Source organism: Heptranchias perlo, chromosome 3 (assembly GCF_035084215.1).
Source record: "Heptranchias perlo isolate sHepPer1 chromosome 3, sHepPer1.hap1, whole genome shotgun sequence".
NCBI lineage: Eukaryota > Metazoa > Chordata > Chondrichthyes > Hexanchiformes > Hexanchidae > Heptranchias > Heptranchias perlo.
Genome location: NC_090327.1, coordinates 42,254,924 through 42,278,860, shown reverse-complemented (window position 1 = coordinate 42,278,860; position 23,937 = coordinate 42,254,924). Strand labels below are relative to the sequence as shown.

The following is a 23,937-nucleotide window of genomic DNA, read 5'->3' as shown; positions in this document are numbered from 1 at the left end:
ATTTGAAGCGGCTGCAACTCAACTTCTGGTTGCACTTCAGTCCCACGCTCCTGATCTTTGGCCACCCGGTGAGGAGAAGGTAGGCAAGTCGGAGGACCTCGTGCCCATCCTGGGTGTGGCAAAGGTGACCATCCACAGGTCCAGGTTTGACGTGGCCTATAGGAGCGATTGCTCCGGCTGCCTGCCTCTCTTCCGTGGCTTTCTCTGCGTCCGGGTGGCTCTAGAGAAGGAGCACGCGGTGTCTGCCAGTGCACAACCGAAAGGGCACAACAGGGACTGGAGTGCGTACTAGACATTGATAATATTGCGATTTAATTTGCTAATTGGATCCATAAAGATCACATGGGTTGTCCCAGTGTCATCAGAGAAATAAATTTACACCTGACTTTTTAAGGGGCATAACTAAAAATTTTTTTAAAGTATCATATGTTATAAATAAAACAAACCCAGAGTATTATTTCAAGGTCAGTAGAACAAGGAGACATCATTTTAAATCAAAGAATCATACAACGCAGGAGGCCATTCGGCCCATCGTGTCTGTGCCAGCTCTGTGAAAGAGCTATCCAATTAGTCCCGCTCCGCAGCTCTTTCCCCATAAGCCCCGCAAATATCTCCTTTTTAAAGTACATGTCCAATTCCCTTTTGAAATTTACTATTTAATCTTCTTCCACCACCCTTTCAGGCAATGCATTCCAGATCATCATAACGCACTGCATGAAAAATTTAAAATCATAGAACGGTTACAGCACAGAAGGCCACCATTCAGCCCATCGAGCCCTTGCCGGCTCTTTGTAAGAGCAATCCAGTTAGTCCCATTCCCCCGCTCTTTCCCCATAGCCCTCATTTCTCCTCTAAATTTTTTTTTTAACACATATTAGAAAACAATTTTTTACTCAGATGGCGATAAGCATTGAAAACAATTACCCAGGTATGATAGTGGAATCGTAGATATTAGGGCATTCAAAATTTAGTTGGATTCTAGGGTATGTGAATTAAAATATTACAGGGAAAAGTTTCCATAGGCTGAATTGGCTTTTCTCACCTTACATTTTTTTTCTTATGCTCTTATTTAAATTGTCAAAACTGTAATAAAGCCAATATACACCCAAGTATTGCCAGCAGCTTAATAACCAGAGCACCACTACTCAAGTCTGGAGGTCAACCTGATGGCCACTATCATGGCCGTTTCTGTGCACCAGACTCTTCAACCAGTGAGCAGCAGTCAATCTGGTTCAGCATCAAGCCTGTGTATTTGGTGTTTGGTGTTTGGCAGAAAACAGCTTGCTATACTTTATAGATTTCAACACTGAAACTTGGTATAAATTTAATTTGCCATAAATAAACCTTTCAGAACAGAAGGCCAACCCCAACAGACAGAAATAATGCAGTACTGATAATAGGAATTATTCTAACATTGTAGATCTAGAAACAGTGCAAGAAAGCAATTGCTGACTTTGCTATAAATAAACATTGCAAATTGTTTCCTATAAAATTGTTAAATAATTAGCAAAAAAACTATAAAAATACTTGCACTTGCGTTGCACCTCATCACCTAAAGATGCCTCAAAGGGCTTCACGCAATGCAACTATAAAGCACACATACTAATAAAGCATTTGTATAAAGAGCCAGAAAGTATCTTTTTAATATACATTGAAAAAACTTACCTTAAGAGAGCAGGTGCAGGGTCATCCCTTTCCGGAGGACCTGTGATGCGAGCTGCTGTTGGAAATGACTTAACAGGTGGCTGTATCATTGAATAAGGTGCAGCCTCCAACAAATGCAGAAGTTCATTGAGAATGCTTACAAGTTTTTCCACCTCCACTTCACTAATATTAGAAGCTTCTAACAAATGGTCCAAATCCGTAGAAGTTTCAAGATCTCCTTCTTCGTTATCTTTACTTCCTTTCTCCCGTCCAATGTTAACATCCTGGTCCGACTCGTTTATGTTTGAAGGGACAGGAGTACTCTCTGCAAGGTTGGCAGCCAATCTTTCCAAATCAGATAAAATCTCATAGAAATGGCATTTTTGTACTATGGCACTGCCAGCAGTCACAACTCTCACAGTTTGGTCAGTCAGTATAAGCTCCACTAATCTTTGATACCCACTTTTTTCTTGTTCCTCTGCCCTAGTGTTCAAGAATTTTTCCATTCCTTCTGTGACACTAACAACACTGTCCAAAGCTTTGAGTGTGTTTAGTTTTAATGAAGACGACATATGTTCTGCAAACAACAGAACAAAGAGTCTATCGATAATACCTGCCTCTGAAAGGGCTGAAACTCCTTCAGAGCCACATTCAGCCAAAGATGAAACAAGTTTTGTCCCTGCTTTTAGCTGCCTGACATTCAGCGCTATAGGTTGTGTTACAGCCGTGTGAAGGCTTAAAGCATCCATGGTCCAGTCTACTAGTTGTTTTAGATGGTCCTGGTCACTTTCAAATAGCTGAACATAACTCAAACCCTTAACCAGTAAACTTGGTACCTCTTCCAAAGCCATTACCCACTTGGCACCCCTGTCATCTTTGTATAGTTCAAGCAGTTCCTTTAACTTAACTGCAGCATCTATATTCCCTGCACCTACTTTTTCTAGGTCAAGTTCCTTTAATCTAGCCATTTCATTCTCATATTTAGTCCTATAGGGAGGATTAAAGTATAAAAGAGGTCCTATCTCTCTGTCATAAGGGTCATATGCCATGGTAGGCACGGATGCCAGATCTTCAGCAGTATACTCAATGTCAAAGCTCAATTTGTAATTTTCACGTTCCAGATCTGCAATTCCATCTTCATCGCTGGATATCTGTTCATAGCCATCATCTTCTACAAAATAAAAACAAAAACAGTTGTACCACTTCTCACTTGGACTTCAATGACCATGATCTCAACATCAGTAACATAAGAAGGGCACGGTATTGTAGTGGTTATGTTACTGGATTAGTAATCCAGAGGCCTGGATTAATAATCCAGAGAACACGAGTTTAAATCCCACCATGGCAGTTTGAGAATTTGAATTCAGTTTAAAAAAAACAAATCTGTAAATATAAAACTGGTATCATTAAACGTGACCATGAGGCTGTCAGATAAAAATCCAACTGGTTCACTTTAAGGAAGGAAACCAGTGGTCATTACCTGGTCTGGCCTATATGTGGTTCCTGTCCCACACCAATGGTGGTTGACTCTTATGGGAAATAAATTTACCAGCAATGCCCAAGAATTAATTTTTAAAAAATTAATCACCCTTTTGTTTTTGGTTTAACTACAAACATACCTCTTCAATATATTACAGTTAAGAATCTCGTTAAATAAGTGCAGTTCTTATCCAAAGATAATTGTTTGGAAAAGGAACCTAAATGTCTCTACTGAAGACGTAAAATGGAAGAAATTGTAGCGATATAACAAAACACTGAACTGAATACAATAATATAAGCTTTGCCACCAGATTGTGCACCAGTGATCAAAAGTAGGAACTCTGCTAAGCACTCCCCCAGCTGCTTTAGGTGCAACGTAGCACACTCTTACAGTATATCACCTTACCATACGATTCTATCTGGGTTAAATTAATCCACCAATTAGTTATTCCAGTCAGATTCAGATAGGCTAAGAGTTGGCACTCCACTAGTTGGAGAAAGACAGATAAATAATGGTCAACACTATACAGGATGTTGGTGATCACATCATTCTTAGAAGCTGAAAAGGGTATACTGATTAAGGAAAAAAAAATCTTTTTCATATAATGTATTGTCATTTGTTAGGAAAAAATGCCAAATCACAGATAACCTTATCTTTCAGACTGTCCCATGGCACATTTTATACAGTCAGAAATCATAATATTCATAACCCATTGTGATTTACTATAGATGGGTGTGGACTACGAAGGGTTGGTTATGGATTCATTCATGGAAGCTGTCTGTTACAATCTGTATCGTGATTTCCCTGTGCTTCTACTTATATGTTTCATTGATTATAACTGCCAACCCCCCTCATTTCTTAAATTTGCTTGGATGTAATAAGTTCCTGTATATGATGTTACTTTAGTTCTCAATGTTGTACCTAGATTTTTCTTTTGCACATTAAAAAGGCTTGCATTATACAACTTATATTCTACAATTTACTTATATTGTCCGTCTCTATTGAATTTTAGAAAAAATATACTTTATATATATTGTTGATTTATTTGGTCACATTTTATAATTCCCAAACTGACCAAAGTTTGATTTGTATAGTTTTGTAATTTCTACAAACAAGACTGCACATACCGTCAACTTCTTCGCCTGCCTCCTCCTCTACATCATCTTCCTCTTCTTCAATGCTTTCCACAGTGCGTCCATCTTCTTCATCATCCTCATCTACATCTTCCTCCTCATCATCCTCCTCTGGAGGCTCTTCCTCTTCACCATCAGAAAACTGCGTCTCCTGGTGAATGGAAGAACGATCTGGAGAAATGGGTTCAAAATAATCCTCTCTGCGTTCACTTTCATCCACTTTATCCACTCCCACTGAAATAATAAACCATTGGAATTAGCTATTAGAATGGTAGATAAAACCTTTGTCTTAATTTCAAAACAGCCTATATCAGTACTAAAATGATTGTTGCATACTTTTCTAGAATTAATTTCAAATTATTTTTTGCGGTGCAAAAGAGACTCTGTCGTAACCATTTCTTTAGCTATTCTACAGGTATGCATGAACATTATCCACTGAAGCCCACTTAAAGGTACATCATTTTTGCTAGCTAAAAATATGCATTTTAGTGGGTTGTGCATCTAACAAATCTGCCACTCAAACTAGATGTCCGAGACAGAGCCACTGAACAAAGAAGCAATTCTCAGCATAGCCCAAGATCCTCACCAACTTCTGACTGCAGAAGACTCCCATCTTTGCCATCTTAGTCTGTTGCTATTTCACTTGTTCAGTGATGAGAAACTCCCCCCCGCACAAATGAAAGGATTTTTACCTGATTACCATTTTAAACAGGAGCATGTCTAAAGTGCCAGTCAGAGAGATGCACTATTGAATGTAACAAAAGCTAGTTACTTACATTCAAAACCTACTCCACTGAAAATCTGGAGTAGGTGGTGGGGAGCAGTTAGGTTTTTTTTTCAAAAGCAAAGGAATGAAAGTTCATTTTAGAAGTCTGAAAGCTTCTTAAGGCAGTAACAATGTTTAACATCTCTCAGGACAGCAGTGTCCAAACTGCAGCCCCAAGCCCTGGCAATCCAGCTCTCGAAGCCCAGGCAACTCAATCCTATTTGTGCTTATATTTCTTATTCACCGGTTTGCCCCATTTGAATTATGTGGATCTGGAAGTTTGCAAAGGACTATTTTTAGTGCTGTTGCTTCATTAGTGGATAAATCCGAAATCAGAACATCGAGATTATTAATAACAGCAATGAGGTAAATGCAAATTAATGGGAACATAGATTTAAATTTATATTTCCCACTCACTACCCCAAGGCTCTGTGGTGTGAACTTATGCAGCCCAGAAAGACAAAAGCTTGGAAATTCCTGTCTCGGGCTATGTAGATAAGCAAACTACTTTTACACCTCAATTATTCCTCATCAACTAACGCTGGTAACTCCCCTACAATTTACCCTCCCTACGTGATCAGCCTTACAGTTGCATGGTACCTCCCTCATGATAACTGCAGGTATGGCTTAAGTACACTGACATACTAAGAAACCATCTCTTTCCAACCTCCCTAGCCATAATTTTCTCCCATTCCCTTACTCCTTGGTACCTGAAGACAGTAACGTCCAGTGATATGGTTCCACAAATAGAACTACAGACTCTCAGAATTTTAAAGCAATGGAGTCCATTTGGCCTATCATCCCTGTGCCAGCTCGCTGAACGAGGTATCCCACTTAGTCCCACTCCCCCAACCATTCCTCATAGCCTTTTATTTAACAAAATTCAAATATTTATCCACTTCCCTTTTAAAATCTATTTTGGATTTTGCATCCACCATTTCTGGTAGGGTATCCCATGTCCTACCAATCTTATGTGTAAAAAGAAAAATTCTCCTAACCCCCTCCCTACATTCTATTTTATGATAATCTAAATTTATGCCCTCTATCAACCAGTGGATATCCACCATCAGCCGTGATACTAAGTCCAGCATCCATAACGGCAGATAAGTTTCAAAGCTTTATTCATATTAATTACTAAAAGCTTTGAACTCAAAAATTCGGTTCATTACAACTTCATGATTGGGAATCTAATGTCACCAAGGAAATGACCAACATTTTACACCAACATGTCCTAGAAAAGGATTCGAATTGTTAAGACAAGTACTGAAATATAAGGTATATGTGGTAAAAATCTTAATTTACCGGTTTGAGGCAGTGTTTCCTCTTCATCATCATCAGGCGGAGGAGGGCCTGGAGGCGTTCGAGGTCCCCTTGGCTGTGGTCTTGGAGGGTTTTCATTGTATTGATCCTCTTTATCCCAATCTAAAAGTATAAATACAGTTTAAAAATGTGTTTTTCTAAAAGCAAACAAATAGTTAAACACTTAAAAAAAAATTCAGAATCCTAATGATAAACATTGAATGGCCTCAAATAACTAGTTTCTATTAAAGCTCACTACTAAACCATTGTAAACCTGAAAACAGTTGAGGCCGTGAACAAAACCAGTGCCATTGTAATTGGGCAATATGTATATACCATATTCACTTGTGTATATAGTCCACATTTCTTTTAAATAAATCAGTTTAGATTTAGTGTGCATCCTGTAATAATAATCTTTCTCGTGAGTGGTGACACAGAGGTAGCTTAAGCTGCAGGTGGCATACATGCAAGTCAATACGGCAAGAAAATTTTAACTAAAGGCAGATAATTTTAAAAATGCCAAATAGGATATTATTCACTAAACAAGTAATAATCATCTCCCTTTGAGTGAAATTCCACTCCACACATCATGGCCAATGCTTTAAGCAAACAAGTCACACAGGCAAGTTTTCTTCAATCTATATGCCTCATTATGAACACAATGCATTACCTTTCTTCTTATAATGTACCCGAGTTTGGCTCTTTTCAGCCAGAATCATCCTAGAGTATTCAGATCACAACGAAGAGAAGCAATGTCTAAGCCCAGACCCAGAAGAATGATAGACATCTTACTTTCCTCGTCCCTCTATTGGTAAGGATAAATGACTACCTAATCTAGTCCTATATTTATTATAGTGTAATAGTTCATATCAAGGTTTAAGAAAGATTCAACTAAAATTGCGTAAAAATAAAAGATTTTTTTTATTCGTTCATGGGATGTGGGCGTCACTGGCAAGGCCAGCTTTTATTGCCCATCCCTTAAAAAAAATTTAAAAGATACAAATCTGCTTCCCTATAATGTTATATTGGTTGCAAACACAGCCCTATGAGATGTCCATCCCATGTCACTCAGACACATCTGCCTCGAGACTGCAACCATAAACTGAATGACTCTTGGATTCCGTGAATAATGCCTTCAACAGGGTATGCCATTAAAATGGAAGGTCAGATTTTCACATATGTCACTTTGAGGCATAGAAGTAAATATTTACTTCTTTATTGAGGGCTAGTGCAGTGGGTTACAACACCGTTATTTCTGTTCTGGAATTTGAATCCGGACCACACTGATACGATGAAACTTCTCTCTCAATAAATGTGCCATGTGAAATGAGCTTTGGTAGTTTTAATCAAGTTCCTAGTCTGCGAGAACCACAATACAAAGCTATTCAATTTGGCACTAAATTAGCAGTCTTGCTCCAAGAGACCACAGGGATAGCTGATGTAACAAATGGAAATGTCACAATGGTGTGAAAGTGTGTGTGGGGGGGGGGGGGGGGGGGAATCTTGAGGTTGGGGTTAAAGCACTTTGTTGGGGACTGTGCTACAACTGAATCATGAATGAGCAAAGTCAACGCTGGGCGAGAGCGTCCCGCTTCCCTCACTTTGATAAGCATTAAAATACAACGCACTTACTTCTATATAAATGTCCTGAATTAAAAATCATTTATAGTACAACAACTAGAATAGAATTTTAAACAACTGCAATCTAAAAAGAGAAAAGAGGTAAGTGGACGCCTTATAAAAATTATTTCAAGTTATATCTCAAGGCCTGATTGGTACTTTCTCAATAATAGTAAACCGAAATTCAGTGGTAAAGATTTTTTAAATTAAATCCCCATTGTATCGTCCAACCTGTTAAAAATGTTAATGCATAAACAGAACTAAAAAGGTCAAACACATCAGCTGTAAGTTACATTAGGCTTCACAGATTTTGCATGCACTTGTGTTATTATTCATGTCAGCAGCAACCTGGCAGAGTGATATATTGGTATAGAAAGCCATCCAGAGCGGTGAATTGTGGGTTCTGCCTCACAACTCATTATACAGGATGTTCCCAATCTCAGCTAGTCCCTATGGAGAGATGTTAAGTTTAGCCACTCCAGAAGGAAGATTTTCTTTAATGAAAACATCTCTCTTGATTTTTGTCACCAAGACCAAGGGCTTCCAAAGGCAGCAGAACCGATAAGAGGCCAGAATTGACAACAAGGAACCAGACAATCAGCAAAGATGAAAATGGAGGGAAGGCATACCTTAAAAAGAATTAAAAGCACATCTAATTAGAGTTAGAAGCCAGGGTCTGTTGAAGAGGAATGAATGCTTATCTTCCAACAAATCCATCTCAGATAGACAAAGAAAGTTTCTTTCTGACAGCAGTGATCTCCAATTCTAATCTGGACACATAAGAAATTAAACCAAACCCACAGGAATTTAGCCTCTCCCGAACAGATCCCACAGCAAGAATCAAGTCAGGAGATTCAAAATCCTGGAAGAAATGCCAAACATCCTGCTAAACATACATAACAACCCTACTAGCACATGAAGGCACACAGTAGAGAGTACTGCACAGCCAGACAAAAATAACATGCAATGGGAATATGAGTGGAACACAAATATCTCCATACAGGACTTAGAATATGAATCCAATCCAGAACACCTGAGCTAAGCTATAGCAAAACAGGCAATTAAAGACCACTGCCGTGCCCTGATCCATAGGATGTAGTTACTAACCATTCCATATGGAAAACTAGAATCTGGCAGTTTAGCCCCTTAAATATGGCTACTACATATGTGCAACAATGGCATTCAAAAAAGATATAGAAATATATTTATCTTATGAGCACTGACTAAATTGAGACACCATATCAATACTGGGCAATAGTTACTTTGATACAAAAGATACAAGACAAATAGATCCACATTCTTAAGTACGGAAATTTAGAATTAATCTGGTAAAAGGGGGGAAAATACATACTGAGAGCTAAGGATTTAACTACTAAGGACAACAGCAAAAGTAACAGCACTGAACACAAGAGTGTCCACCATAAACAAAACAGTCTGATCATAACTAACTAAACTTGGGAGACCAAATTATTCAGGTGAGTAGTCACAATCTTTGTAATCCCAATTCAATGCAGATAAAGTTATGTAGGAGGCACAATCCAAATGATCCTTCCCTTTTTTAACAAATTAGAGATGATAATATCAAGCACAATCAACAATTATAAAAAAGACAAGTTATGACATTACAGGTGTACCCTTCACCAGAACTGAAGGCTGAAATATAAACAGAAAGAAAAGAAGGGCAACATAGTCACTCTGAGAATGGTGTATTTCCAGTATTTTCTGGCTGTATTTCAGATCTCCAGCATTTGCAGTTTTTCTTTTGTATTTTCTGGAATGGATTAAAAAAATTGGCTGAAGGATAAAAAGCATGAGTACTTGTTCGGGCAGTTATGTCAGACAGGTGCTGAATAGGGTGCCCATTATTGTTGGGACTAACTACTGTTTCTAATTTACATTAACAACTTCAATTCAGAAACTCAATACAAGCTGGTCAAATCTGTAGATGTTAACAATTAGGAGGGGCAGTTGATGCTGAGAGACAGGTCAAGAAAAACAAAAAATTTAAGTGGGTGGAAAATGGCAAATGAAATTTAACACAGGCAAACGTAAATGTTCTATACACAGGAAGAGAAAAGGATGACATAACTACTCCACGAATGGTGTCAAAAGTTAAGAGTGAAATTGAGGTCTAGGCAATCAACGTATCCAGCCATTGTGGAACAATAAGCGAATTAAATAAAACAACAGAATGCAAGTAAGGTGAAATCATGGTGAAACCGTGTAGTACTCTGATCAGATTATAACTTGAGCAGTGTGTCCAATTCTGGTCAATAGAACACAAGGGAGACATTTAGCCCCTGAACACAGTTCAAAGAAGAGCAACAAGGCTGAATCCAAGTATCAGAGGACTTAGTTATGAAGAGGGACTGGAGAAACATGGGTCTCAGCTCTGAAAGGAGGAAGATGAGAAGCTATTTTTGAAGTATAAAAATAGTAAATGGGATGGAAAAGGAATTCTGAAAATTTCTTCCATCTAAATCATGATAGTATGTAAAGTTACAAGTTCAAACTAGTAAAAGGAAAATTTAAGACTGATGTCGGGAAGTTTTTCTTCACACAAAAAGTAATCAACACATGCAATTAACATCCAGGTGCATAGTGCAGTCGGAAACGCTGGAATCATTTAAGAAACAATTAGATGTTGTGTTGGGGAGGAACTGTAGGGTCTTTCTGGAAGGAAGGATGAGCCAAATGGCCTTCCTTACTCATTTATTTTGAACGTTTTTTCCATTAAGATTGATGTTTATGCATTGGTAAACATTTATGCTGTGTGTAATATTTTGTAAAAATTGCCAGCTTTGAAAAAAGTACTTTTTTTTTTCCTCCTTCTGTACTCTTTAGGTCTTTCCACATTATGCAGTGTCAAGACAGCGAGCACCTAACCTTCTCCCGAGTCTGTATCAGGGCCATGAGGTGAAAACATGAGATCTCTGGTCATTTTCATCTCCCTTAAGTAAATTTTAGTTTCCCCCCCATCCCCTGGGGTACAGTTCCATGCCACCAAGCATTCTTCTGTACCTTCCCCAAGTGATGATCAGGAATATAAACCATCGCTGATTTTTTCCCCCTTCATAGCCCAGAGACACTGAATCCACCTACAGCATTCCTTTTCACTGCCACTCCAGCTGAGATTAGTTAACTCACCACAAACCAAGGACCAAAACTGAGAGCTTTGACATCTAAATGCCTCAGCACCATACCACGCAGTGCATCTACCCACTAAGCTATCAACAGAACTGTTAATGTCAAAGTTAAAGCAGCAAAATGCCATATCCTTTTGCTCTTCAACATCAGACACTTGCATCTCTTACCATGTTTCGTGTTCCTTTTAAGAGTTGGCTGCTGTTGCTGCAGCTGATGTTGCTGCTGTTGCTGAAGTTGTTGCTGCTGCTGCTGCTGTTGCGGTGGAGGGGGAGGAGGGGGAGGAGGTGGAGGGGAATCTCGGTCATGACTTATCACTCGGTCTACAGTCCCATAAATTGCCAGGGTCAGACAGTTGTACCAGCCTCTCAGGACAATTCCATCTGTATTGACCTGTGGTAATTATTTAAGCAAACAATACTGAAAATCAAATTGGGATGAGCAGCTCAATTTTAACATCACCCAAGAGCAGCGCCTGAGCAAAGCTACAACCTACCTCCTGTTATAAACATGGTTGGAACACAATATTGGGGCTTCAGCTCTAGCACAAGCTTTGATGACTGCTTTAAAGTTCAACTTACTTTGTTACCATCACTTTTTAAAAACAATATATTTTTTATCCGCAGATTATATATAGTTTGTACACAGTACACAGTAATAAAAAAGACAAAATTGTGGAACAGTTGAATAAACATCACAACTACCTCAAGTTTTGATGATATACAGGTAAAAAGGGCAAGGAATATAATTATTAATGGTTCTTTATTAAAATCGATGTACTAGAGGGGGAAAATTTGACTGGTACTGTAAGAAAATATCTCCCACAATTATCTGAAAGATAGCTGAGTTAACTGAAAATAAATGGCAGAACAGATCATGCAGAGACCAGGCAGTCAATTCAGCACCAAAGGCAGATCACCTGCCTTGTCCCTTCACTGGCAGTGCAGGAAATCTAAAGCATAAAAAATACATTAAAAATAAAGGGAAGACAGACAAGACAAACAACATGCAAGTTATAAAAAGTGCTTGCACCAAGAAACACAATGTGCAATGCAAAAAATCTTACCTTATTGTTTGGTCTAAAAATAATAGATGCATTTTCATCATAATCAAGGCTGAGGAAAAACAAGAAAACATCAAAGAGTTTAATTTCTTTAAAACATTGCTTTACTAAATTATTTATCCAAGATGCATTAATTGATACATTCCCCATTGGAGGAGACTCCTCCTTTACACCATCAGTTTACCAAAATAGTTCCAGATTTTGATCATTTTTGATTCTGTCCATTTTCAATTTGAGAGTCCATACATTGTTGCCACAAAGTTAAAAACAAAGCTTATTGTTCCTCTCTATCACTCACAAAATAAATGAGGCTTTACTGTAAAAAGCCAGAGAATGTTACTTTCCCGACACTTCAGAAGGCAAATGTGCCGTGCATACTGAGCCGTAGGGATCAGGAAGGCACATATTCACTTGCCAGTCTGTGGTAAGTTACTTTAGCACAGCCAGGTAACAGTAAGGGCACTACAACTGAATAACCCTGTGACATTCACTGTTCACAAGTGATAAATGGCTACTTGGGCACGGTGGAAGTTTAAAGAGGCTGTTTGAAATGATGCCATAGCAATATACGCAGGTTCATTTTCTTCCTCCTCCCACCCTGCCATGCCTTGCAGTGCTACTTATCTCTACTGAAAGGCAGTGAGAAGGCTCCATATGGAGGCCAAGCACATCACCACAAAAGGAAGGTGAAAATCAGAAATGTGCTAGGTGAAGGATTGAGTCAGGGCGGCTGGATGTACTTGGCTGCACACCAGTAGAATGTCACAGCTGACTGAAATGCAACAGGCGGAGATAAAAGCAAAGCAAAACCACTGTTATAACAAACAGTGTTCTAAAATTAAGCTGCTCGCTTTTGTTTTCAATTCATTTTAACAGGCTATTCAATTTATTGAAGTCATTGGGAATAATATGAAAAGAACTGGTGTGGAGATATTTTTTTCAAGTAGGCTATTTATGGATCAGGTATTTGTCTAATTGGCCTTCTCTTTATCCCTTATTTAAATTTTCAAAGAAGTCTGACAAAGCGCTTGATTTTTTGAGGGAGGAAGATGGCTGAAGACAGATTTGACTGTGATGTTACTCTACAATTGGGCAAACAAATTCCTTGGATCAAAAGATCACATATATGGTACTATATATTTCCTACTGTCCAGTTAAAAGTGGAAAATATCCTGTGATCCTTGGACAGAAGAAATTGAATTCTTTGTGAAAGACAGCACTTCAGCTCGCCTATCAATAGAAACTGATCTGACCACAGATCAATGGAAAAGTCCCTGCTGTAGCACAAACTCACAAACCACACCCGAGATGGCAGTCCACCCATACTCCTAAATTGTGTGGAATGCACCTATGCAGTTGTGAAAGGGGAAAGAAAGAAAAAACATTTTTTAAAATCCCTTATCCACAAATAAGCATAAAGCTTGGTACAGGTAATGGTTCAAACAGGTCAGGTGGTATACAGCTTAAAACTTAGACAAATTATAGGGAAAAGAAATACTCAGGGTAAACACTGTTTAATTCAGTCCAAGTTCATAAGGTACAGTAAAAACAGACAACTTCAGAAACAACATTTCACAGTGGTGTAACACTTCAGTCAGAGCTTAAATTTTGACAAGCCTTACCTTCCTAATCTGTCAAAAACAGGTGCACTTGGTTTGCTGACATTGTTAAAAAACAGGTCTAGCTGAAATGCATGTGGCGAGGTCTCCCTGAGGAAAGTTAAACAATTACACCGGTCAGGCAAAACACTGCATTCTAATCCAGGGAGTGTACACCATAAACCTGAAGTAGTGCTTTTAATATATATAGTTTGTGTGCATTAAATAATTCAGAGGCAAACTTTTCCCTTTGCATTAGTCAAACAGCAATTTGATCAGATTATTATAAGCCACCACTTTATTTTAGATACAAACATATCCCATCAATTACATTAAAAGACTTAAATTGCTTTAAAGAAAGCACATGGATACACCCCACCCCCCCACCTTCACTTACCCATATGCCCTGCTGTCAGGCAAGCTATTGTGAGCTTTCACTCCAGGAGGAATGACGCGAACTTCATTTATGTAAACCACACAGGGAAAGCGAACTACATCCACATGTGTGTTTTGCTATAAAATATAATTACAGAAGAAAAAACATGTAAGTGTTTTTTGAATTTGAACCCCAATTTTAAAATTTTACATTGGTACATTTTTTCAAGGTTACATGCTGGATGTGTACCATTTACACATGCATGGGAGCCACATTCCATTGGTCACACACAATATACATTGTAGGAAAAACCACTTGATTGGCACCCTAAACATGCACTCCCTTCACCACCGCGCACTGTGGCTGCAATGTGTACCATCCACAGGATGCACTGCAGCAACTCGCCAAGGCTTCTTCGACAGCACCTTCCAAACCCATGGCATCTACCACCTAGATGGACAAGGGCAGCAGGCGCATGGGAATAACACCACCTGCACGTTCCCCTCCAAGCCACACACCATCCCGACTTGGAAATATATCGCCGTTCCTTCATCGTCGCTGGGTCAAAATTCTGGAACTCCCTTCCTAACAGCACTGTGGGAGAACCTTCACCACACGGACTGCAGCGGTTCAAGGCGGCGGCTCACCACCACCTTCCCAAGGGCAATTAGGGATGCAATAAATGCCGGCCTCGCCAGCGATGCCCACATCCCATAAACGAATTTAAAAAACTGAAAATAAAATATTTGTTCTGTCTAAATTTCTCAATCTTTCATATGAAATTGCTCTCTACTCTTCATAACACCCTGCGTACAATTTTCCAAGCAACATACTGACTGACCAAGAGTCACGTGCTGCTGAGATGGCTATTGGGACAAACATATGGGAGGCCTGGGACACTGTCTGTCAGTTTCTTTCCTCACAAGGAGGCATGTGACCATAACTTGTCCCTGCAAAATGGCTGAGATGGAAACTCAATAATACAAGGGAACTAACCCTGTACCTTACCACTCCTTAGTGCCCTGAACTGTTCCCCAAGATTTGGAGATATTTAGAAGCTGACTGAGCAATACAAACTGGAAGGTCTGAAATTCAATCCCAGATCTATACTGAGTTAGCTGCTTTCAATTAGGAGAGGCGTACAGCCTTTATGTCCTTGAGTTTGAGGAGAAAATTGGCCAGCGTTCCCACTCCTTGATTACTATCCAGTGACTCCTGCTGGAAGTGCATGGTGTGTGGGTGTCAGAAGAGGATACAATCAGCCGCAGCTGTAACGTTAAATTTTCTGCCAGCACTCTATCAAGACTCACAACCGAGCAAGAGGCTACTTTGGCTACTGAAGGTGACCAGTGTTCATAGAATCGTATTTGAACATGAAGTTATTAGCTTTGAGGTGGGGGAGGAGAAGAAAATTGTCCAGGAAAGTAAAAATATTAGCTGAAATCTTTGTATATAGCTCAATTGAACAACTGATGCAAGGTTTGTTCAGTTACCGAAGTGTTGAATCAGTTGTGTGGTTACCCATAATTGAAAAGTCCCACTGTTGACTACTGCTGTCTCTAAGAATCAATAACTAGAATGAGTCACCATTTGAGGAAAGGGTAATGGGAGTAAACAGAGCGAAAACTGTGGTTTTAAAAAAAAATGTTGAAGACATTTTCAATAAGCACATTCTACTTGTCCCCATAACAAAGACTGAACAGAGATATGATTCAGGTCTTCAAAATGCTGAGAGCACTGGATTATATAAACAAGCTATTTGACTTTAACTAAAGGCCATGGGTTTGAAATTAACATCCAGGATCATTAATAAATCACAGTTTAAAAGAAACTTTTTGCTCAGAGATGAATAGATAGAACAGATTCAACAAAAACAGTTACGGCTGAATTGATTATCGCCTTCAAAAAGGAACTGATTTCTGGTTGGGAACATCACTGGTGATTATACTGATGATATGTACAAACTGAGCTGATAAATTGCCTATGATCCTCCTGTGATTTGGGTGGGGGGGGGGGTGGTGGAGAAATGTTTAATGGAACACAAAAAGCCATTGGTGAACAGTGGAGGTGCAAAGGTGGAAGGATAGATATTATGGAGTTTTGAATGGTAACTTTTGAGGATCAGGGATTATTTATTTAGAACATTCTCGCAAGTTAAAAACAATTGTTAATGCACATCCACAGGTATTCTTCTGTTGCATCAACATATAATATAAGTAAATCAGATTCCATAGCACTTGAGCCCTGAGGCATGAGTGCTGAACTGCTTTTTGAAGTGGTTCTGCAATATAAAAATGCTATTCATTATTTAATGATATCGTGCTTCCAACATACTATCCCCCCGCTGTGTCAAACCAAGTATTCACTGACGCCATTTGAAAGCATGTAATGACCCCCACCCAACGTGAAATTGGAAATCTCCACAAGGGCTCGACATTGGTCAGTGGTAAGAGAGGTACATAATTATAAATCACAAAAGTATAAATTTGAGGGAGGATACTTTATATTACTGTGACAAACACTTTCCCTTAAAGAACAAAGCATTTCACTGATAAATAAGCCATCTAGTGACTGTGCACCCCAGTAATTTTGCAAGTGTTTGATTTTACTTATCTAACTCTGCACATTAGTTTATCAGTCTGTATTGTATTACACAATAGATAAAAGAGTAATTTACTGGTACTACCGAACATAATTTTTTTGACACAGTGGCAGGAAATAGAAACCTCCAATAAGATGCTAGAATTTTTTTCTGAAAAACCCTACATCCTCTCATGGTATTTCAGTACCTTGAAATGGTGTAATGCTGTAAAATGGAACCAAAGTTACCTATTTTTATTACAAATATTTTATTAGGGTCTACTCTCATACTCTAACAAACTCAGTCAAATCTGCTCCATGCTGGATATTTACTCACCAATTTTGTGCAAATAGGATTTGCGTTCAATGAATATTTTTCCTTATAAATAAACTAAACAGGCTCCCTGCTAGGTAAATGTACCTCATCATGTACTATTGTCAGACCAGGAGAATATTAGGTTTGATCCCTAGTTCTGTGCTGAGTTACCTGACCGCTATATGAACACCATAACTAATTTTAACATCGCAGGCTAAGGAAGAAGAAAAAATATTCAGCAAGATCCCGGCTAAGAAATGCACATTTGACATCAGGTGCGGTTCAGCTGTAATGCACCTCATGGTCAAACAGCCTGTTGACACCCACTGTCTAGGATCACACACGAAGAATGATCACTTATGCAATGGACCACAGTCCCGAGCATGTCACCAACATTGGGAGAGCAAAGGAACAAAAGACAAAGTGTATGTATATAATGGAAACAGTCTAATAGTACAAAAATTCCACACACCATTCCACCGCACTTTTTTTTGATTCAAGTATAACGTACTCCAACACTTTTTCCATCATTTTCTCTTCACCCTCCTAAAGCATCGACTCCTTGCTAGGTTCCACAGGCACTGGATGCCATCAGCTACCTAACCCATTTCACCATTCTCCAATTGTGTGTCAGCACACTATCTGACAACAGAAGACAACTGAGCTTCAGCCAGTCATCACCCAACATCCTCCACACACACATACACTCTCAACGAGGGGTGCTGCATAACAAAACCACTGGACAATTTTCACCTACCTAATCCAAGGGCACTCATGCCAATCCTGATTGGATAGGTGGATAAAGGAAAATGAGGGTTAAAGGGATATTGGAACAAGGTGGGTAAATGTGATTAGAACTACTTGCTCACTTGGAGGGTAGACAATGACACAGACTGGTTTGGCTAAATGGCCTGTTTCCCTATTGTATTTCTACACATCAGCTAACTCAGCATAGACTGAGGATCCAATATGAGCCCTTCCATATGGCTCAAGTACTCACTGCCTTAGCAGCTGGGCTATCAAGGGAGTAGTACACTGTAACTGTAATTCAGCCAGGTACAGCAGCCAATTTTCATTAAGGTAATTACTGTTCTCATATGATCTAATTCACCTGGGGTACTCCACAACAAAAATTCTAAATGTAATATTAGGAATGACTGCCAGTAGTACAGTTTTTAAATATTTCACATTCTAGAAAATCTTACATTATATAAACATTCAAAAGAAATTATGAAATACATTAAACAGACTACAACCGTATATATTGATCATTTTCTTTTGGGTCACCCAGATGTTCGACATGCACAGAAATCCGTTACCATGTTTTAGAGTCTCCAAACCAAACTATTGAGAACAGTAGTTTCTGTTTGCACAATTTGAAGTACAGTATGCACCCTCTCCCCAAAGGGATATATGCCATTTACCCAAGTTCACAGAAATTTGGCACAGATTGGTAAAGATAAAACTGCTCAGTCCACCAAAGATTTGCTACTGCTGTTTGTTTAGCCAGGATCACTCTTCCTGTTAGAACACTGGCTCACAGTGCTCTCTGGAGCTAACCGGGGAAAAATCTCTGCCCTCAGAGACAGATCTATCCCTCCAGGTTCCATTAATGAGGCATGACGGCTGGTCAACCATCAACAATTCCCTGGCGCGCTGCAGACCCACCTGACTCATATCAGATTACTGAGTCTGCCACAGGCGGTTAACTTGGTTTCAAGCTCTCATTGTGACATCCTGGAGCCATCTTGAATCTAAGAGATGCCATTTATCTCCTCTTCATCTCACTTCTCTTCCCCCCCCCCCCCCGCCCCCACTCCCTCCTCACAAAAGAAGCTATTGGTCGGTCATACATGATTGGATGAATGAGCTGGCAAAAAATTGGAACTTTAGAGCTAAAAGTAATTCAGTTAGCAATAACGAACAAAATTGATGTCTATTAAAAACTAATAGGAATTTCATTTCAAAGAAATACAAAACGTTATAAGAGAGCATTGCAATACAAAAATACATTGGGTCACAGCAGTCTACAGAAAGTAAAACAACTAAAATATAAGATTCTTTTACGTTACAGGCTGAATTTGGGAGAGCAGTTGAACAGCTTCGCTCTTCCAAATATTCAACGAATGCACTTACACTGCCAGCAGAATGCGATGCCTTACACAGCGCAGCCATGACAAACCAAGCGTCCCATGTGCACAACCCAAATGCATTGTGATGTCATCAGCCAACATGATATAAAATATTATGTCATCACTATGTCAGCACACCTAGCAAGAGGCATTCTGAAACAGTGCTAATCTTAGTGCAGTGCTTTTAGTGACCAGAATTAGGCCAGCAGCAAGCCATTTGGCAAGTAAAAAACAGGTCTTCCTGGCTGCTGATCCATCAAAATCCGGCATTTTTACCTCCACCTGGCTTTCAGCTAAAGGAGGTCTGGGATAATGGCAGCCAACAGCCAGAGATCAATATGAAAGTGGCCAAGTCGTAACTCAAGAGCACTGCAAGTACTCACAATTTACATCAAGTACACAAGTGCTTTTCCATAAACCAACATATCCCAATTTGTATTCTGCTAGAGCACCCACATATCAAAATAATTGGAGTGTGTGTGCTATCCAATATTCAGTAGAAGGTATTATACCCATAAGTTAGTCCAATAAAATTGCACGTTGAATGAAAACTTCTTCCAAATGAGCTTGTTCTTCTACAAAAGAAAAATCCCTGCTTGATATTAACATGTGGAGTTCACTCTCTTGCCTGGCTATGTATGTTGGTACAAATGCAGGATCATTTTTTTTAAAATTCACTCTCCCTATGAAATGGTTGGACTCCTAATTAGAACTGTTATTTCTCGCTGATTCAGATGAAGAAAGAATGTAAATTGTCCTCCTTTGGCTCCCCCTTCCTCTCCTCTTTCCTCCTTACTAGTGCTTTTTAAAAATAACTAGCAGCAGGCTGCCAGGAGTCAGGATTTGGTGATAAAAGCCTCTGAAATGCAAGGAAAATAACAGCCTCAAATGGGAAGCCAGACTGATATTGCTTTTTATTTTAAATACAGGGCTGTATTTTTCAAACGAATACTCAAGGATAAGGCGACTGTGGAGCATTTTCTTAAAGTACTCTTAAGGCGGCTCCAAATTAACAAGAGCCTGCTTAGGCCCATGTCATTTATTTAGTAATAAATGAGTGAATGCATTCCAATGACAATTATGTTCACTGCAAAAAAGTGAGAAGACACCATGTTCTGAGGCAGGATCTTACCTGTCTTTTTTCTTTACAGGTGTCGACAGACCTGCTGTGCATTTCTTGCACTGTGTTTTATTTCAGATTTCATGCATTCCCAGGTTTTTTTTTCTTTCATTTATGTTCATTGCAGTTTTACATTTACACAGTTCTTACAGACATTGTATGTAAGTTAAAAGCCTACACCCCTACAATTTGGGACTGAAGTCAGCAGTGATCATCCAAATCAAGTAAAAAGCTGCAATTAAAAATTTGTTTTATTTTTTTGAATACTGTAATAAACTGGGTACTTAATGGTATTTCATGTGATGACTTATAGTCTGGATCGTCCAATGGAGGTGCATCTCTGATGGCATGGGACTTTTGCCTGCCTCAGAGATGCCTCCTGACCTCAGCCATATTTCCGTTGCCGGAGTCATTCACCAACAGGAGGCGAGTCCCCCAACTTCCGCCAGCAGGTTGGGGGCAGAGATTTTCTGCTGCAAAACCACCAGGGCCTGGCACGGTGGGAGGAAGAAGGCAGCCACTAAACTGCCTGAAAAAGACTCGTAATTTTGATTAAAATATTTGGTGCTGTTGTTGAGGATTGTGTAAAGCCACCCTGAGCATTAGAACAGGCCCCTTGACAATTCTTCCTCCAAGGCTCCTCATCATCAACCTGTGAACACAGGGACCTAGGTAGTCCCAGCATTCAATCAGGAAAATCAACAGAGGCTGTATTTTCCTTATTTTCATCTGATTTGCACATGCCTGCCCAGTTACAGGTAGTCATGATGTGGAGATGCCGGTGATGGACTGGGGTTGACAATTGTAAACAATTTTACAACACCAAGTTATAGTCCAGCAATTTTATTTTAAATTCACAAGCTTTCGGAGACTTCCTCCTTCCTCAGGTAAATGTTTACCTGAGGAAGGAGGAAGTCTCCGAAAGCTTGTGAATTTAAAATAAAACTGCTGGACTATAACTTGGTGTTGTAAAATTGTTTACAGTTACAGGTAGGCATATTTTAGGCTGATGGGTCTGCCACTGGAAAATGGGTGGTGTGGAATGGAGCAGGACCAGGACCTAAGGGACGCAGCACAGTGCATTCCCAAGCAAATTTCTGTTCATGCCCATCACAGATCTACTGAAAAATCACTAATAGCCAGGAGGAAATTTTCAATTTTCCTCTTCTTTTATGAAGCTATCTTTAGACACTTGTCCACCTGACCTAGCCACCTCAGCTGCTTACAAAGAGGGGCTAAACAGCAGAGCTTAACTTTCCTCTCTGATTTTCCCTTCCCCTTGCAGGGAGGCACTGCAGACTCCACAGGGTGCAACCCAAGATAAGTGTTAAGTGGAGGGAAAAACCAAACCTATATTCGACCTTCATGAGCAACAAATTGGCTTATATAAGATCAAGATTGCATAGACAGATAGAATTTTACATATTGGGAAATAAGACCAAAGCTCCCAAAAGGCCCAGAGCACTGGACACTATGGTATTGATATAGCACTAGAAGGTCTCAAGTTCAAAGACCACCCTGTGCTAAATTAATCAATCTCAGTCAAAACTTTCAGTAGAAGCATAATTTGCTTCGGCATCCTTGGGCTAGGAGGCCAAAACTCAGCCAGGATGTCCACTCAATCACTTTCCAATGACCCATGCTGAAAAGTATGTACTTGGGACAAGGACAAGATCAGGCTCAATTCTAATATACCCTCCCCCAAAACAGCCTGGCACTCTGTCTAGGCTCAAACATAAAGAATAGCCACTTGGATGAGGTTCTGAAGAACTACCATCACCCATACTTCAATTTAAATCAGCATCTCCCAGCAGAAAGAAGAAAATTTTAGATAAAAATAAAGATACTGTAGATAATAAAGTTAAAGGCAATTGACAAATTACACCTGCACTGTTGTACTTCATTACAACCCACTGCTGAATAATAGCTTTATCACTCATCATTTTATTCTCCTGTATCATGCAGGAAAATGAAATGCAATTTTCACTGCAGATCAAACCATATTGTACAATTTAACTTCAGTTCAAATTATGTTGTTTGATCATGAAAGCCTGTCACTTGTTGCTGTGCACTAGGCCAGCAAGATTCAAATTTTAAAACATTGCTGAAAACTAAGTGACACCACCAACCCACCAATACTGTACAAAACAATAAATAATGAAGTCAGTTTAAATGATTACCAACATTTAGGGTCAAGCCAATTGTGAGTTTCACTCCTACTCTTTGTAACCTCATTGCAACCCCCTGATGTATTAGAGACTTGTAACACATTATATCCTTGAAATTACACCATGGGAATGTGGTGTACAAACTTTTAACAGGTTAGTATCATTTTTGTCCAGTATATTAACAGGAGAGTTTACTCATTTATTTTGAAATAAAGGAACATATTAAGCATCTATACATTAATATTCCCACAGCATAATTTCAATACCTTTGTGTTATCCTGCAAACATTACATTTCTAGACAAATTCTAAAACAGACATTATACAACTATAACAACCAAACATCTATTTTTAATATTGAAAATATAGACAGCTACAAAACTTGAGATAATTGTAACCAGCTGCACTCCTGACCTATATAAAAGTAGTCTCCTTGAATTTTCCAGACTTGCCCTTTGCACCTTAGCCAGTAAAGTCTAACTCCTACAGAATATATGACGACCAGCTGAATTAGCTTAAAATGTTTTAAAATGTCGCTTATTTTGATGTCACTGTCAAAAACACAGCTGCAAGTGTTCAACGGTTTGCAATCTACGCATCACATTCATGTTCATCATTCGCGTCTGATAGCTCTGCTCAGGAACAGTTGGTAGTTTCCTCAGATCAAATGAAAGTGCGTTAAATTTCAGTCGCAACAAACTGAGCTCAGACCGGCTCTTGAATCTGCTTCTGGTTTGGAGAGCGGGGGTGGAAGTGACCACCATATCACCAGAAGCAAAACATAAACAAGCCCCGGAGGTAAGGGAGACATCAGCACGCGGGCGCTGCAGCTCTTGCTGTGCGACCCTCTAACCCTGGCCAGCAGGGTGGGAGGGGGAGAAAGAGGCCAGAGCGCTGCAGTCGGTTTGCGGCCCCAACTCGGGGCCCGATCTCCGTATCACCGCTGTTCCGAGGCCCAGTCCAAGCTGCGCTTGGGCTGCAGGACCCGGGCGCTATTATGATGGCAGCTACGGCTGTAGCCCCCGAACAGGTGTGACAGTTAACGCGGATCCCGGTAAGTGACTAAAGCAGCCGCTCTCGGTCTTTACCTCGGAGTTCGGGTGTTTGAACGTGTCTAAAAACAGCAGCTCCGCCGTTGCATCCGCCATGACTCCTCTTCGCGTCACTTCCGCTACAACCACTTCCGGCTGCACCCGCGCAGGTCAGTGTGCGCGCGGCGCGTGCCCGGGTGGTCTGTTCGGGAGTGAAGTTGCTCATCCTGTCCGGTCAAACATATGATGAACTGCCGTTACTTTCTTCAGTGGCGTACGTTTTCAAACCAAAAAGAGTGTCATTGGTAATGAGTGAGAGTTAACAGGCTCTGTTAATCGGACGCTTCTTGTCATCAATGTGAAGTTGCTGAGGTAACCTCATGTGAGGTTGTGAAGACTTTGCTGTCGTTGAAGAAAGATACCAAAGTGCCCTTTACCCCTTCTCAGCGCCGTCCCAAAAGGTGTCCAG

At 39.8% G+C, this 23,937-nt stretch overlaps 1 protein-coding gene across 4 annotated transcripts in view; it reads right to left on the bottom strand.

Annotated features, from left to right (window-relative positions):
- The window catches only part of virma (vir like m6A methyltransferase associated), a 133,538-nt gene extending 109,937 nt beyond the window's left edge, over positions 1 to 23,601 (bottom strand). For all 4 annotated transcript variants that reach the window (XM_067979251.1, XM_067979253.1, XM_067979252.1 and 1 more), the window contains exons 1-8: positions 23,526 to 23,601; positions 14,145 to 14,260; positions 13,772 to 13,858; positions 12,153 to 12,201; positions 11,257 to 11,479; positions 6,326 to 6,445; positions 4,252 to 4,491; positions 1,666 to 2,815 (exon numbers count right to left, since the gene is read on the bottom strand). In XM_067979251.1, coding sequence (XP_067835352.1) covers positions 1,666 to 2,815; positions 4,252 to 4,491; positions 6,326 to 6,445; positions 11,257 to 11,479; positions 12,153 to 12,201; positions 13,772 to 13,858; positions 14,145 to 14,260; positions 23,526 to 23,585 — 2,045 coding nt within the window. In that variant the 5' untranslated portion in view covers positions 23,586 to 23,601. The remainder of the gene's footprint in view (positions 1 to 1,665; positions 2,816 to 4,251; positions 4,492 to 6,325; positions 6,446 to 11,256; positions 11,480 to 12,152; positions 12,202 to 13,771; positions 13,859 to 14,144; positions 14,261 to 23,525) is intronic.
- Between the last annotated feature and the right edge of the window lie 336 nt (positions 23,602 to 23,937).